The sequence below is a fragment of the Mytilinidion resinicola genome, assembly GCF_010093595.1.
Source record: "Mytilinidion resinicola strain CBS 304.34 unplaced genomic scaffold BDZ99scaffold_4, whole genome shotgun sequence".
Lineage (NCBI taxonomy): Eukaryota > Fungi > Ascomycota > Dothideomycetes > Mytilinidiales > Mytilinidiaceae > Mytilinidion > Mytilinidion resinicola.
In genome coordinates, this window is record NW_022985440.1 from 885187 (window position 1) to 901007 (window position 15821).

At 52.1% G+C, this 15821-nt stretch overlaps 7 protein-coding genes across 7 annotated transcripts; 5 read left to right on the forward strand and 2 right to left on the reverse strand.

Moving 5' to 3' along the window:
• Positions 1-680: 680 nt before the first annotated feature.
• BDZ99DRAFT_459718 (L-ornithine 5-monooxygenase (L-ornithine N(5)-oxygenase)) lies at positions 681-3117 on the forward strand. The gene is made up of 5 exons (XM_033719225.1): positions 681-724; positions 837-950; positions 1044-2012; positions 2063-2609; positions 2716-3117. Exons 3-5 carry the CDS (start codon positions 1090-1092, stop codon positions 2845-2847), a joined length of 1602 nt encoding a protein of 533 aa, XP_033580934.1. The 5' UTR covers positions 681-724; positions 837-950; positions 1044-1089; the 3' UTR covers positions 2848-3117.
• A 906-nt stretch (positions 3118-4023) lies between these two features.
• BDZ99DRAFT_229417 (uncharacterized protein) lies at positions 4024-5255 on the forward strand. The gene is made up of 3 exons (XM_033713495.1): positions 4024-4267; positions 4321-4944; positions 5004-5255. Exons 1-3 carry the CDS (start codon positions 4132-4134, stop codon positions 5132-5134), a joined length of 891 nt encoding a protein of 296 aa, XP_033580935.1. The 5' UTR covers positions 4024-4131; the 3' UTR covers positions 5135-5255.
• Positions 5256-5933: 678 nt separating this feature from the next.
• On the forward strand, positions 5934-7015 carry BDZ99DRAFT_516596 (uncharacterized protein; the record flags this gene model as incomplete). The annotated part of the gene is made up of 4 exons (XM_033725087.1): positions 5934-5982; positions 6040-6176; positions 6236-6679; positions 6734-7015. The coding sequence occupies 4 exons, from the start codon at positions 5934-5936 to the stop codon at positions 7013-7015; spliced, it is 912 nt and encodes a 303-aa protein (XP_033580936.1).
• A 330-nt stretch (positions 7016-7345) lies between these two features.
• Positions 7346-8682, reverse strand: BDZ99DRAFT_436632 (acyl-coenzyme A thioesteras-like protein 13). The gene is made up of 10 exons (XM_033717542.1): positions 8583-8682; positions 8489-8529; positions 8407-8419; positions 8281-8346; positions 8132-8174; positions 8010-8081; positions 7914-7960; positions 7828-7846; positions 7686-7764; positions 7346-7634 (listed from the first exon to the last, which is right to left on the reverse strand). The coding sequence occupies exons 1-10, from the start codon at positions 8607-8609 to the stop codon at positions 7559-7561; spliced, it is 483 nt and encodes a 160-aa protein (XP_033580937.1). The 5' UTR covers positions 8610-8682; the 3' UTR covers positions 7346-7558.
• A 180-nt stretch (positions 8683-8862) lies between these two features.
• Positions 8863-10460, forward strand: BDZ99DRAFT_380863 (RNA polymerase II transcription factor B subunit 2; the record flags this gene model as incomplete). The annotated part of the gene is made up of 4 exons (XM_033715210.1): positions 8863-8986; positions 9047-9134; positions 9186-9636; positions 9717-10460. 4 exons carry the CDS (start codon positions 8863-8865, stop codon positions 10458-10460), a joined length of 1407 nt encoding a protein of 468 aa, XP_033580938.1.
• Positions 10461-11309: 849 nt separating this feature from the next.
• Positions 11310-11958, reverse strand: BDZ99DRAFT_459724 (uncharacterized protein; the record flags this gene model as incomplete). The annotated part of the gene is made up of 1 exon (XM_033719226.1): positions 11310-11958. A coding segment is annotated over one exon (649 nt), but the record flags the coding sequence as incomplete, so codon positions are not given.
• A 2294-nt stretch (positions 11959-14252) lies between these two features.
• BDZ99DRAFT_410210 (short chain dehydrogenase/oxidoreductase CpoX2) lies at positions 14253-15530 on the forward strand. Its single transcript, XM_033716573.1, has 2 exons — positions 14253-15155; positions 15208-15530. Exons 1-2 carry the CDS (start codon positions 14564-14566, stop codon positions 15387-15389), a joined length of 774 nt encoding a protein of 257 aa, XP_033580940.1. The 5' UTR covers positions 14253-14563; the 3' UTR covers positions 15390-15530.
• The last annotated feature ends 291 nt before the right edge of the window (positions 15531-15821 follow it).

The following is a 15821-nucleotide window of genomic DNA, read 5'->3' on the forward strand; positions in this document are numbered from 1 at the left end:
TAGCGGTTTCACTCGACGCAGTTTGTCACACCGGCTGTCGTATCACACAAAGAAGAAGAGGGCTAGCAGGCCATAGCCAATATGCAGTCATCCATCATCAGGGTCTTGGGCCAAGGGGTAAGGCTTGGTTTGATCTGATAATGCCTCACGGCTCCGAAACTCGGGGCTATGATGCAAAAGAAGGTTATCAGATCCGCCCCCTAGGATTGACATGCCGGTTGACATGCCGTGCTAACGGTGTTGGGAAATGGCCCGCCGCTTAGCTGCATCCCAAGTTGCTTTTTCTCTCCACCTTCGCAGCTTTCGCAAAGCCGCTGCACCCCGTTGAAAATTTTCCTCCACGCTGACCTTGCGAGCTCGACCCACCCGAGTCCCGTTTCATTATCTGATTCTGAGATTAGATGCTGATCCCTGACGGCGGTATCGCCCTCACGTCGCACCACAGCATGAGATGCTTGCTCACTGCGCAGCTTTCGCAGAGCCGCTGCAGCACGTTAGGCTATTTTCGTTCTAAAAATCGGTCCATTCTCTCCTGAGAAGCCAGTATGAATCACCGAACTTCTAAACTCCACCCTCCGGCCAAGTTCGGGCTACCGACCAGGGCCTTTATGCATCATTAGTGTGCGATGTCGTCTTATTCATAAAAGACCGTCTGTCCTAGTCACACGCCGTCTTCGAGGCACTAAACGGTCCCTCATTCATTGCTCGATACACAAGTGACGAAGTAAGCACGTCTATTGCGATTCTCTATGGCATCGCGTTTGCATCACTGTTACTTGTCTAATGCGTCATCACTCACAAAAGCTTGGAAGCTACTAACGGGCAGTTATCTACAGATCATTCTACCCTGAGCGTTTTGCTAACGATCCATTTAAAGCTGAACGAATCGAATCGCCTGTTGTGCATCGAGGTACCGCCACGTTTTTTGAGGCTCTGAATCTTCGCTAAATGTGAGCAAACTGGTCTCTATTATCCTACCCATTGCACGAAGGAAAATGAAAAGGATGTAGACAATTACTCTACTAACACGTCACCCGGAGTAGTCTGTTGTATAGATTTTTAAACAACTATTTTACATTTCCAGCAGCCATGACGCCTCACGCGGACTCACCAACCCGACCTTTGAACGGGCTATTTGCAGGCTGCGACTTAGACAGAGACGAGCATCGGACCAGCGGTTTCGACACAATGCATCAAAACTTTCCCGAAAACTCTTCTCTTCTATCTCACACGTGTCCTGACGAGTTACACGACTTAGTGTGCGTCGGATTCGGACCAGCATCACTAGCCATAGCAGTAGCTCTCCACGATGCCCTAGATGGATTCAGTCCCGCATCTGATCTTTCCGCTCTTCAAGGACGAGCTCCAAAAGTATGTTTTCTCGAAAGGCAAGCTCAATTCGCTTGGCATGCTGGAATGCTTCTCCCCGGCGCAAAAATGCAGATATCCTTCATCAAAGACATGGCCACCCTCCGCAACCCGCGAAGCGAGTTCACGTTCATCAACTACTTACACAGAAGCAACCGACTCGTTGAGTTCACGAATCTCAATACCTTCTTGCCCCAAAGAATCGAGTATGAGGACTACATGCGGTGGTGTGCAGGCTGGTTCGAAGATGTCGTCGAATACAGCCAAGACGTCGTTCAAATCGTCCCAGAGAAGTCGTCCGAGAGTCACGGACAGACAAAGGCTTTTGTCGTTACATCGAAGAATAGCTTGACGAGCGAAATCTCTACGCGGAGGACAAAACATGTGGTCATTGCTGCAGGAGGTCGTCCCAGCATCCCCGCTCCCTTCCCGGAACACCACTCCAAAGTAATCCACTCTTCGAAGTTTTCTTACCTCGCGCCAAAGATCTTGAGGGATCCTGCGTATCCGTACAAGATTGCTGTTGTTGGCAGTGGACAGAGCGCGGCGGAGATTTTCGATAATTTGCATGCGCACTACCCGAACGCGAAAACAACGCTCCTGATTAAGAGCGGCGCTCTACGACCGAGCGACGACTCGCCTTTGTATGACACTTGCCATTGCCTTCACTTAAATGTTTGCTAATCGACAATAGTGTCAATGAGATCTTCAACCCCGACCGCGTGTCTCCCACCTACGCCCAAAATCCTCTCCTCCGCGCCGCCACCATCTTAGAAGACCGCGGCACGAATTACGGCGTCGTGCGTCTAGACTTGCTAGAACGCATATACGAGACCCTATACACCCAACGCATCCGATATGGCAACGACGCCGCCGCCGAGGCTGAGTGGCCTCATCGCATCCTGCCCCATCGTATAGTCAGCGCAGTAGAGGAATCTTCGGCCATACCTGGAGGTGTGAGGCTGACTATCCGTAACTCGAGTCCTCAGTTTTACTCTGGTGCGCTTCCTGGACAAGATTTTGAAGAGGTTATGGATGTGGACGCCGTCTTCGTAGCTACGGGGTACAAGCGCAATGCTCACGAGGAGCTGCTGCATGATGCGAGGGGATTGAGGCGGGGCGGGGAGCGCGAAGATGATGACTGGGAGGTCGCGAGGGATTATAGGGTTCTTTTCGAGGATGGAAAGGTCAGCGAGGATGCTGGCATCTGGCTGCAGGGGGCTTGTGAAAAAACACATGGTGTAAGTCCTTTCTATTTCTTTTCCGCAGCCATGTTCTGAAGACTACATGATTGAGTACCCTGGCACTCGGAGGTTGCTCGTCAAAGCTATTACTGACAGATTCTAGTTGAGTGATACCCTTCTTTCAATTCTAGCGAACCGAGGTGGCGAGATGGTCAAGTCGATCTTCGGCACAGACCATGGATCAGGAGAGCAACTCTTTACGAGTGGCGGCAAGAGTGAACACGCACGCTCGTAGAAGCGCTGCTTTTAGCGACCGGGACCACGGTAGAGTTGGACTTTTGTGTTTTCTGGGATACTATTCCCGGGCATTGTATTCACCCATTGTGCTTTTGATGTTGTCGTTTCATCTTTTCTATTGTTCTAGACTCGACTTGAGAGATACTTGATCGCCGTTAGTCACTCTCGCGAAATATGGAATTGTCAATCGGTTTCAAACTGGTGATTTTATCGGCATGAAGTTGGTGAATGGCCTCGATGATCTGATAGTCCCAGCTAAAGTTGATCTGCGAACGTACAGAAACTTGCTCAACTGTTGCCTGCTGTCCTCGAGTTTATGCTCTGAGGATTGGATTCAAGAGCCACGGAGGTTTGACTAGAGAAACCCGGTGCGTTGGAAGATATTCAGCTAGACGCTGTGCACCTCAGACATAGCTGCGTATCGCGTGTCAGCAGAAAAGGATCCCAAAAACGAGCCCTGCTAGCCGCGTTAGGCCTCCACAGTCAAAGGAACCAAACCTAAGGCGCAGGAATCGGATTAAGGCTCGGGACTCGAAACAACAAACAGTGAGCAAAGCAAATGAAACGAGAATCTAGGAATGTCACGTAGAAAGAGACGAAACGTCCTCATGGAAGTTTGAGACGGAAAGAATGAATATGTAGTGGCCGTGCTCAACTAATAAGCAACCTCGTACTGGGCGGCCCTGGAGTCTTTAAGGGGGGCACGGTGGAGTTCTGGATGGCAAAGAGGCGACAGGCGGCGCAGCTATGGCACAGGAGCTGGCCGCCGGAAGAGCGTCTCTGTTGCTGGGCGACGGGTGGTGGCCTCGGTCAGCGTGGTATCGACGGCCATCTCACATGGCTCGTACTGGTCATGGTGCCGGAGAGCTGGGGATCGGGATGGGCTCAAAATTTAAAAATAGTTGGTGGCGTTCATCGTTCCCTAGCCAGCAGCTAGGCCAAAACTGCATGCCATGCCCCTGTCGAGCAACTCTCTCCACCAACACGCTCGCTCGCTCTCGCCGTCACCACCGCCCATCTACAATTCACTCGCACTTTGCACATCTCTCTCGTTCGTCCTGCTAATCTTCTTCATCAGTCGCTCGTTTAGGCGGAGGAGATCAGCTTTGCGTACGCGTCAGACCCTCCTGCACCTCAACGTTCCTCCATCGGCCCCTCAAAACAACCCGAGAACGACTCTCCTGCGTGTACCACAGTATCAACACCTCACCTACAACCACCCGCCTCTTTGTGTTTACACCTCCGCTATAGCAGTTTCTACTAGCCTCCTCACATCGCCAACATGCGGACTTCACAGCTCCTCGCAACCCTCCTTACCTTCTCATCCCTTTCCAGCGCCATCTCGTGGCCCGACGCCTTCGAAAATGTGAAGGCTATGGCCGACGTTGATGGACTGATCTATGGCCGGGCAGACAAATGTGCGTTCTCTCAACCAAGCATGGAATAGCTGAAGTCTAACAATTCTCTGTAGCTTCGGCCTCACCAGAACCCACAGCCTCAGCGACGGGCGACTCGTCAAAGCCAACCGACTCTGCTGCAGCATCTAGCGGAGAAAGCGCTGCCGCAACAACAGGAGGCAAAGATGCGAAGTCGACAGGGAAGAGTGAGAGCACGGGGAAAAGCACTGGAAAGGTTACTGGCAAAGTGAGCTCGGCGACCGGCAGCAAAGTCACCAAATCCGCAAGCATCAGCGATTTCGATCCGCGGTTGCCAGCCGGGGGTATCCAGTTGGTCACCCCAGCTGCCCTTGCTGGCCCTCAATTCTACAAAATTGGCGACTGGGTCACTTTTGCCTGGAACTACACCAGCTTGTCCGTCACACCCACCGCCGTCGACATCCTCGCGAGTTGCACCGCCAACCAAGGAACATACACACTTGCTGTCAACCAGTCTACCCAAGAGACCGGCGAAGTGCTATGGGATACTGGTGCATACCAAGCGACTGGCACTCTACCACTCCTGACCGAAACCTACACCCTCATGATCTACGACGCAGATAGTAGCGTCAGCGCGACACCAAAGGCAGGATATCTGGCTGTATACAACCAATACACCTTTGGAATGTACACCCCACAACCGTACACTCCATTTGCTGGTACGTTCGGCATTCGTCCTAACTCCTGGCTATGCACAAGCACTCATCATAGGTCATAGATTTCCAATGCGCAACTTGCAATGCTGCTCTCTCAAGTAGCGAACGACAAACACTCGGCTTCCTCCTCGGCATGGGGACGATTACTGTTCTCTCCTTCGGATGGTTCGCCGGCAGCTTCGGTCTATTCTAAACACCTACCACTCTCTTTCGACTATGTCACCACCTCTCTTAGAACCTACTCGTCTTATGTCAAGACTTTATTATGCATAAATCGGCGTATTCGATCACTCTGCTTTCACCAAAACACGACAGAAAACTTCACTTCTATTGTGCCATATTCGGTCCCTACCTCATTACAGTGCATTTGGTGGTCAAAATTTGTCCACCACTCATGGACACGGCGTTCTATCTGCTTTTCGGATCTGTTTCAACTATTGGAAGTTGTCGTCTGGCGCAATTGGGTTGGCTTGGGAGGAGGATGGAGCTATTGCGGTGGTAATTAAAATGGGCGATTTAAAGGCGAGCGAGCTTGCTAGTGGAGCGTTCGGCGATGGAAGAATTGTTGGCTGACGGGCGACTATTCGGCAACGGAGAACTTGGTGGGACATGTGCGGAATTAGTAGGCATGATGCCGCGTTACGACCGTAATATGAATGCGGATCACACCCCGTAGAAGAATCTAAAGTAATTCAACCGTTTCCTGACATACACATTGACATGCACATATTGTCTGAAAAGCTTGTTCGATAAACACGGGCTGGCGAGTCTTTTGACCCTTTCATGAATTTATGAGGTCCAGAAAGGTTGCCAAGAGAACGCGAAAAGGCATCCACGGGTCCGTTTACAGACTCCCACGAGGGGCGCAACCACAACCTCCTCGAAAGCTCTCAAACCACCAACCTTTCTTTCAACAACACAAACAATACCGCGCCACTCATTCAGTAACATCTTCCCTTCCGACTACATTCTACTTAATATTATCTTGCGCTATGGCCGCTGGAAAAGAGGCTGCGTCCTTTGATGCCATAATCCAAGAATGTCAGTCGCATAAACCCAAAGGAGCCCGTCGCCGAAGCTAATGGGTATTTTGTACAGCTCGCAAGCGCAAGAAGAACGAAGCCCTCGCAAATGAGATCTTCGGGCGTGGAAAGAAGGGCAGCGGAGCTGGAATCGGGGCGCGTAAGAACCCGGCGCAAACCCCCAGCCTTGCCAGCAGAGTAGGCATAACGAAGGTAATAACATGACCTCGCCCAGAGTCAGAGACCAGAGGGTTAACAGCCTTGTGTTGTAGCGCTCCGCCTCCGCAGCTCCCAAACCCAATGTCAACGGCAAATGGGGCCATGACCTACACTCTCAGAACAACCCGCGCGCTCGCGTCGCCCAGCTCCCGAGGACCGCATCTACGTCGCGCATAGAGCAGCGTGGCAACCGCTTCTTGAACGAGCTACGATCAGACGAGCCGAGTCCATTGAGCGCGCAGGCCAACATCCGGGGGAACGCAACCAATGGAGCGAGCGGCATCTCGATTCGAGGCATGGCGGGCCCGTACACTGTCATAGCGAGCAACTTCGCGCCTGGAACAACTGCCGCGGACATCGAGGCTGTCATGGCGCCAATTGGGGGCGAGATGCTTGGGTGCAAGCTGGTAAGCAAGGAACCCACTGTCATCGCCGAGATGATGTTTGTGGCGCGAGAAGGGGTTGACAATGTCATTGCCACATTCAACAACAAGAAGGTGATTGCAATGTCAGAAGATTGAGATCGCTACAGTTTCTAACTTTCTCCCTAGGCGGACGGACGGCTCCTCTACGTGTACATGAAGTACGGACCCCCTTCACAACCGATCAACCGGACACCCACAGGGCCCATTGCGCAAGCTCAGAGGCCGGATAGCGACGCTATGGATGTGGATGAACGGGACCGGGGACGGCTGCGGTACGACAGCCAGACCAATGCGCGCGAGGAGGACTACTCGGACGGACGATACGGCTTCAACGAGAACGGTGCACCAGCTCCGCCCACACAACCGAGACAGAATTACCGGAGGGGTCGCGGTGGTTACAGGGGTTAGTTGTATCAACAGGACCTACATTTCGGGATCCAGCGGGTGTGTTTTGAGTCGGATGAAAGCGATTCTATCGGGCGTTAGATAGGGTTTTCATTCAACTTCTACTGACTCTCTTCTCTAGAATACAATGCGCAAATCTTCCGGGTCATGGATTAGCTGGACTTCATAGAAAAGCTTGACACCATGGAAGAGGCTGATAGCCCGGGAACGGAATCGGGGACCTTGCAATAGCTGCGAGCGCACACACTGTTCGCATGTCGAAAATGGAGGACACAGGGGAGCTCCTTCCCGATGGTCAAATCCCAAATAATACTCAAAACGAGCTCAGTTGCTCTACAATCTTTCTGTCTCCATCGGCACTTTGGCATGCGTGGGTTGGTAGTATCTACTATCCGATAAGCAGGCTTCACGAGGTCATGCTAGTCTCCAACAGAAATTTAGATGTCGTGTCTTTTGATACAATCCAGCAGAAGCCTATTTAGCACACTCTTGCTGGTTTATTGGAACAACGGTTGCTGCTTCCTTTGCGGATTTTTCACACAAATCTTACGACCCCTTGGCCACCTTCGGGCTCAGCTCGTCCACAATGTTGTTCGGATCCTTCCACGCTAATGCCACATACCTACATACGTCAGCTTGCCCCAATCTGCTCGTCTTATGTAAACAAACTCACTTCGTATGACTTCCCCGCGCAAATACCTCATCCTTATCATTCAAGAACTTGATAGACGTAAACGCTAGCGTTTTACCGACTGTGCTGTGTTAATAGAGATTTGGTTTGCTGGTTTTTGGGGAGGGGAGGGGGGTTGACGTACATTTATCGCAGGAGGCTTCCTAGGCGATGGGTAAGTAGGGGAAAGGAAAGGGAGCTGGAGGGGGGAAGAAGGGAAAGGGGGCGTACGGCTTTGATCAGGTCGCCTATTTTGCCTCCGGAGGAGAGGTAGGTTACTGTGGGTTGTAAGCATTGATATAGCTTGGCTTGAGTATGATAGGGTACCATTCAGATCCGTCGAGACACCTGTTGCATAGAGGCCGCGGGATGCTACTGCTAGAGAACCACCGAGATCGACTAGGAGTACTTTAATTCAGGGACACACTGAGATTGGGAGGGGGAGATACCCATGCTTGCTATTGTACCGCCGTGGAGGATACTGAGTCTATTCTAGATGATGCCGTTAGGAACGACTCTACTTCGATTATATGAAGATAAAGGTTTCACTATGCAAGAAGAATTGAAGTGGATTGGGATTTCGAACTGAAATGCTTACTGTATGCTGCTTCTCAATGCCTAGCTCGAATTTGACCTTGCCGGGTGAAGCATGTGTCACTTGGAGCTGGAAGTTGGTGCTTAGACAAGTGATAGATTCGTGCTATTATAGATTTTGATCACTCACGCTATCTAATAGCCTTTACGAAAGGAAAATTAATCATTGATCAGCTAAGACGAAAGGAATGACACGCTGCATAGTAAATTACCTTGGCTCAAGACCCGACGAGGCCCGGAAAGAGTCCCAGACCTAAGCTGGTCAGTGGAATCAGCTCAGAAGAGTTCAGTGAGTTTAGATCTTACGGAACGAACGAATTTAAGTGCCGGCATAGCTTGAACACTCCTCGTCAACTGAATTGAATTGAGATTGTTTTGGTAGAGGCCATGCCGAGCCTCCGCTGTGAGAGGGGTGGAACTAGCTCGGTTGATCTCCGCCCGGAGCAATGAAGTTCACTGGAAGAAAGCTACAACGTTCACTACTTGCATGATCTTGAGCGCCTGGACGAGTCTTGTCCAGGAAATTGCCCGCATACGATGATACTCAGGTAATACACTTACTGCCAAAGACCCAACATCCACCACGATGTCGGCGTCCACCTCACAAGCGCTCGACTACCTGGAGGGACTTACACAGATCACTCACCAGAAGCTTTATGAGCAGCCATCCACGGCTCTGGCCGTGTTCCGATGCATGTTGCCTCATTTAGGTCAGTAACCCAAAGAAGATTGCCTGCTAGAATCTGAACTAACTGCTTTCTCTACTATAGCGAAGACTATTGTCATGGCCATGCTTTACATGCCGCGCGCATTCACGATCGGCGACCTAGACCATTGGATTCGCGCGGACTCCAAATCGTACGAGACTACATGAAAGCCCATACAGCTTCAAAGCTAAAGCAATCACAGGGACAAAGACAAGGCAATCTCGGTTCTCCAATCCCTCCACATTATAAGTCACAGCCAGGAGTCCTCGAAGTCCCTCTCATATCGACTCGAAAGCGGTTTCGCGAACTCGCTCAGACAGGCTCTTACCGGTGGAGGCAACCACAAGTCTTTCGGTGTTCCGAGCAGTGCTCCGGACAAGAGCGATGTCGATATCGCGTTTCTTGACCAGTTTGCGCGGAAGCAGTGGGAGGCGATTCTATACTTCATGGTCGGGTCTACGAGTGGACTGAGGGACAGCACAGGCCTAGGAGAGACTGTAGGTAACGGGACAAGAAAGCTTCTTGAGCTCGGAGACTTCGTGACGCGTGCGAACCACGGGACGATTACGAAGACTGGCTTTACATTCCTGCTACAAGAGGCCAATGCCCAAGTCTGGAGCCTACTGATCGTATACCTAAAGCAAGCGCCAGAGGTAAGCTAGCATTTTCTTCCATCGCTCTCATCTAATCTCCTTTGTCACTTTCCGCCTAGGTCGTCCCTAACGCCTCCAAGCTCGGCATGAACGAAGTCGACGTCCTCTCCTTCATCTTCATGCTGGGCAGCCTCTCCCTCGGCCAGGACTACAGCACCGCCAACCTCTCCCCCACCCAGCTGCAAATGCTCGAAGACCTCAACGACTTCGGCATCGTCTACCGCAGCTCCAAAGCCTCCTCCCGCTTCTACCCCACCCGCCTCGCCACGACCCTGACCTCGGACGCCGGCGCGCTGCAAACCGCCTCCGCCGACTTCACCAACGCCCTGCGGCCCTCGTCGCACGCCGGCGCCGGCTACATCATCGTCGAAACCAACTACCGCATCTACGCCTACACCTCCTCACACCTCCAAATCGCCGTCCTGTCCCTCTTCGCGCGCCTCTCCTCGCGCTTCCCCAACCTCGTGTCCGGCAAGCTTACCAAGGACAGCATCCAGCGCGCCATCAAGCTCGGCATCGAGGCCCGCCAGATCATCGACTACCTGACCGCGCACGCGCACCCGCAGATGCAGAAGAACAACCCTGTCCTGCCGCCCACCGTCATGGACCAGATCCGCCTGTGGGAGTACGAGGGCGAGCGCATCGAGGCCACGCACGGCCACCTCATGAAGGACTTTAGCAGCGAGAAGGAGTATCTCGACGTGCTGCATTATGCCGAGTCGCTCGGCGTGTTGACGTGGAAGAGCGATCAGAAGAGGGTGTTTTTTGTGGATCGCATTGAGCAGATTTCGGCGTATTTGAAGAGTAAGAAGGAGAAGAAGTAGTAGTAGGGGGTTTTTGGGTAGGTAGGGTGGGGTGGATTTGTGGGGTTGTTGGGACTGTGGATTGGGAAAAGCATTGCAAGGCGTTTTCGGGTGATGAGAGCTTTAGATGGATATCACGGTAGTTCTCTACCGATGAGTAGGTACGGCGTTTAATTTATTTCATCATGACAAGGCAAGGTTTCCAGTGGTGCAATATATTTCCTTCAGTAAGCCTTGCGTAAGGTATCAACTCGATCACCCTTTCCGCTATACGACAGCCAGCATACGCCTAACCAGACCATCGAAACAATTGCTCCACTTTTCTCATCTAGTTATCTTGCAACCCTCTTGATCCACTTGCATCATCCCTTCTCCTTTTAATGTATGACTCGACTTTTGAACATTACCTTTCCTTAAGAAATGCAACATCACCACCCTACACTCACCTGCCTACATCGCATCGCAAGCACCGCAGGAAGGACGAAAAAAGTTCAAACATCATATCTTACACTCAGCTGTCCTGGCTCACCCCTCGTCATCTCATCCTCATATCACCGTGGCGCCCCCCTCGCCCTACGACTCCTTCCCCGTCGCCGACGAATTACTCAACTTCCGACTCCTTCCCATAAGCCGCTCGATGAAGGACGATTTGCGCGTAGAAGAGCTAGCCGAGGATAGAGTAGTCGACGATGCATCCGTCAATATACGGGTTCGGAAGGCCGTCATGATAGGCTCGACGGGGCCGGGAATGAGCGAGATGATCTTGTGATCCATTGCGAACTTCATCTGGAAAGACTTGGGGATGTTAGTGTAAGTTCTCCTCGGATTGGTCGATGGATAGGGAAATGCTTACCCTCAAGCTCTCCTTAGCCTCGGTCGTCACACACAGGCCCTGCAGCTCCTTGAAGACCATCTTGTACCTCCGCTCGTCAGAGACATCCGCGGCATCGCTATCGTCCGTGTCGTCGATCGGCCGGAGCGCGCGATCAGACTCGGCGGTGCGGAACTGGTCCGAGAGCGTCGTGAAGCGGCCGCACCAGTACGCCATGGGCATCGACTGGCTGATCTGTCGTAATCCAACAAAGTCAGCAAAGTCAATGAAGGACTCAGGCTTACTGTCAGCCACTGCTTCCTCATGTAGGTTTTCAAGGGGCTTTAGCAGTGGCCTGGGTAGTGACAGGACACGGCCAGGTGGTGTAAGATATTTAGCAGGAATGGGCGGGACAGGTGGTATGATCTCGCCCATCATGCCCATGGACTTGGAACGCACCTCCCGGCCCAGCCTCACAGAAGATTGCGAGGATACCCTCCGATTTCCCAGAGAGGTGGCCGGTGGTTTCCTACGCATGGCAGCCGTAGGGCCGTGTTTGGCGTTGCGTGTCGCTGCTAAGTTCTCGAAGGATGGTATGCGAGGCACACCGGGAGTCCTGGGTGCCGGTGGAGTAGGCGGGTTCCGCGGACCCATCAGCTTGACCTGCGTGATCTCATGGGAGGAGGAAAGACGCGGGAGCTTGCTCATAGATTGCGAAGGTACTTTAGGTCGGTAACGCTTCACAGTCGGTGGTGTTCGTACTCTTTCTTTCGAATTTCTTGGAGAAGTGTCGCTCAAGTAGGATGTGTGTCGCACAGCTTGTTTCCCTTTGCCTTTGAACGCCGTATGCTGCTGGTAATCGAGTCCCTCCAAAAATCTACTATCTCTCCTCGCTGTCCTATCCTCCAGCATGGAATATCCTCCGTCTTTGCTAGGCCGCCTGGTATTCTCCTTGTTCGACTTCCTAGTCACAACTGGCGTCACAGGCTTGGTCTCATATAGAGACTTCCGCTGTGTCATGAACGCATTGCCGGGCTTGCTGATACCTGCCAGGAGATTCGGTGTAGTGTGTGATCGGGTAGCTTTCATTCGCGTGGGCTCGGTTTGCGCGAAGGCGTTGCCGGCTGCAACGTACTTTGAGTTCCGTTGGTCGATGTTTTTGGCTGGTGTGGGAATACGAGTGCGACGAAAAGCGGTAGAAGTGCGGGATGCAATTGAAGTGGTCGACTGAGCCTTTGAGGAGGCGCGGCTTCTGTTGGTAGGCACAGGTATGTTGCTCATCGTCTTGCTTCGCGGGAGCGTTGTGGTCGGCCACTCGTCATCTGACGCCGGCGGCGTGTATCCGACAGGTGAGAATCTCATAGGAGAGATCATATTCGAGGCGCGCATGGCGTCGGGTGAATGATTGTTCGGTCCTAGGAGTGCTTCGGACTCGGCGGCACCCACGAGCGTGGTCGTGGAGACGTTTGCAGCAGAGCCGCGTGGGTGCTTCTTGCGAAGGAACGTCTTGGACATGAAGGAAGTCTGCGGCGAGATGAAGGACGTGATGGAGCTGAATCGATGAAGCTTGCGATGCTGGCCCTCGCTGCCGCTGTCCGGGAGACTGGCGCCATCGTGAGCTTTCGCCTTGCGGCCTCCCATCTTGGCTGCTGGCGGCGTGTAGTCGGTGGCCTGGAGGGCTTCCCAGTGGGCTAGAATTGCTTCGAATCTCTGTCTACTGTCGGGCTGTCTTAGCATGGCTCTGCGAACGGGAATTGGGCGGCGAGACTACCTTTGTGGGGAGGTTGAGGAGCAGTCGAGCATGGCGGACTGGGGAGGGAAGAAGGTCAAAATGGAAGGCGCGACTGTCAACACCCAGCATCATTTGTAGGTACGCAACATGGCCACGCGAATGCCCTCCTCAATCATCTTGCGTAGGCCATCTCAATTAGTATTTCCTACCTTCACTCCCATTATCATTCACTCGTGGCTTCCGCGCTGTCAACATCAGTAGCATTGGACGCAATGAAGCGTATCTTTTTAGAGGTGAGATGGTACAATAGTGGTGAATATGCCTAGCAAACGGCGGAGGAGCCTAAACCAACTCCCGTCGGCCCAGCGACAATACGTCTCAAGCACTGTAGAGGTGAGATAAGACCGCTCATTCGAGCCGTCTCCTCCCTCACGTGCCCTCACCAAAACAAAAACCCTCTCCTGACATTAACCCATCCATATATTTCGAAAATTTTCAACCCTCCTTGTACTAACCAGCAGCGTCGGCCCCGTATCTCCAACATGCTAACCTAGGTCTTGTTTTTCTTTTTTGTATCCGTTGTCTAGGTCCGCGTTCGACTCCCACTCTTTTCGGTTTTTTTCTTATTGGAGAAACTCTATTCGGAGGGTGTTTATACTCCTCCCCGCTGGGAGGGGTGGTATTTGCTCCTTGGATGTTGATTTGAGGCTTACGTGCTGTATGTAGGTAGATAGAGTAGTAAGTACACTTTCGTTCCTGGTGTTTAATACTAGAAGAGCCGTAGTAGGTAATTTTATAGATAGCGGCTTTTCTTTCCGCGTGGAACTTGATTGAAATTTGTTCTGAACACTGGATGGGATCTTGAGGTGCAGAAATACTCTTTATTTGTGAAGGAGACTACTGTTCCGCCGTCGGAGGTGTGCCAATGCCTCCACTCGAGCGTCCAAGTTATTCATTCATGGGAGAGAATGGCATTTGAAGCTTAGTTGCAAATCATCTTTACCTCTGGGTTAACAAGTATCAGACGCACTCAATCGACCAGATCACCAATCCAGTGCAGACAGTATCGAATGGATTTGGAAAAGGCCTATCCCCTTAAGCGCCGAGGCACCTGGAAACTACAGCAGATAAAACTGGGGAAAGAAAATTGCAATACTTAAAGCCGTGAAGATGCTCTCTATCTAATCGACTCTCCTAATAACATGCCCCTCGCTCGTATCAGTATGCGCATGAATGTGCGCCCCTCTCCAGCTTAAGATCTACCTCTACGTTCACCGAGAATGCGAGTGCAACATCAAGCCAACGACCCCACCATTGCACGCCTTTCTATGACTAATAAGCCTGTTAGTAGTCATGTCTCCATGTCTTAATCCAATAAAGACCTGGGCAGTCCACTCGAGTCGCAAGCAAAAGTACGCTACGTTGCGGACCGGAATACTCGTACCCCAGATTCCATTCATTCCGAATGCTTCAATGCAGGAACCAACCACGTTCCTTAAAATGGCATCTCATGCTACAAACGCAACACACCTAGCATTCACAAACTCTACTTAGTCATTTATCACCCAATCGATAATCACAATGACGTCTAATCACGCAGGCAAAGTCTACACAATCACTGGCGGCGCGTCCGGCATGGGCGCCGCAACCGCCAAACTCCTCGCCGAACGCGGCGCCGCAGCGGTCTGCATCGGCGACTTCAACACCGCGAACTTCGATACCATCACCAAAGAAATTAAAGAGCTAGCTCCGGCCTGCGAGGTCCTGACCACCCAAGTCGACGTCTCGTCTTCCGCCTCCGTCGCCTCCTGGATCAGCACCGTCATCTCTAAATTCAACCGCCTAGACGGCAGTGCTAATGTCGCGGGCGTGCCTCAAATCGTCGGCGAGCGGCCCGCTCCCACTATCCTGCTCGAGACGGACGAGACGTGGAAGCGGACGATGAGCGTGAACATCGACGGTGTCATGTTCAGCACGCGGGAGGAGGTGCGGGCGATGGTGGCGCTGCCGAAGGCGCCGCGGACGATTGTGAATGTGGCGAGTTTGGCAAGTGTGTTACATACGCCGGATTGCTATGCGTATGGGGCGAGTAAGAGGGCGTGTGCAAGTTTCTCGAGTAGTGTGGCGAAGGATGTTTTCCCGTTCGGGATTAGGGTTAATACGGTGTCGCCTGGTGAGTTTGGGTGAGGTTTAAAAGAGCGAGGAAGCGGCTAATGGTGCTGTAGGTGCGACTATGACGCCGATGATGAGTCAGTTCTTCCCTGGGGGTGGGGATCAGAAGTTAGAGGATTTTGGAATGGATTTGCTGAGCCCGTATGATATTGCGAGGGCAATTGTGTATTTGTTGAGTGAGGAGTCGGATAAGATCACGGGGGTCAATTTGCCGGTTGGGACAGGGGCGCCATGAGAGGGCGACGGAGTGGTCGAGATAGTGAGGAAAGTTGAGGAATGAAGCATTTGTGAAAGACAGTTGAGATCCGAAAGCAATGCTCCCTTTTTGGGGAGGAAGAGGTCGAATATAACGAAATGTGACAGGGTCAAACATACTCTCAAGCTTGAAAGCTCACGATATCTAGATGATCTGGGTGAGGTGTGACACGTGAATGATCCATAACGTCTAGTAATGTATCCAGACTAGCGGTTCCACGGAAATTCTGTGTGCTACCCCCGAGGTTCACTATCTGATGCAATTCGATGAGGACGTGGAAAAGTGAATGAGGCTGAAGGGTGATATGCTGGGCGGGCCCCTTGAACAAGAAGTCGCAGTCCACGAATCCGAGGTTCTGATCCAATCTTTCTGTGTCATGTTCAACGGAGCTTGGTAGGGGAGAAGAGAAAG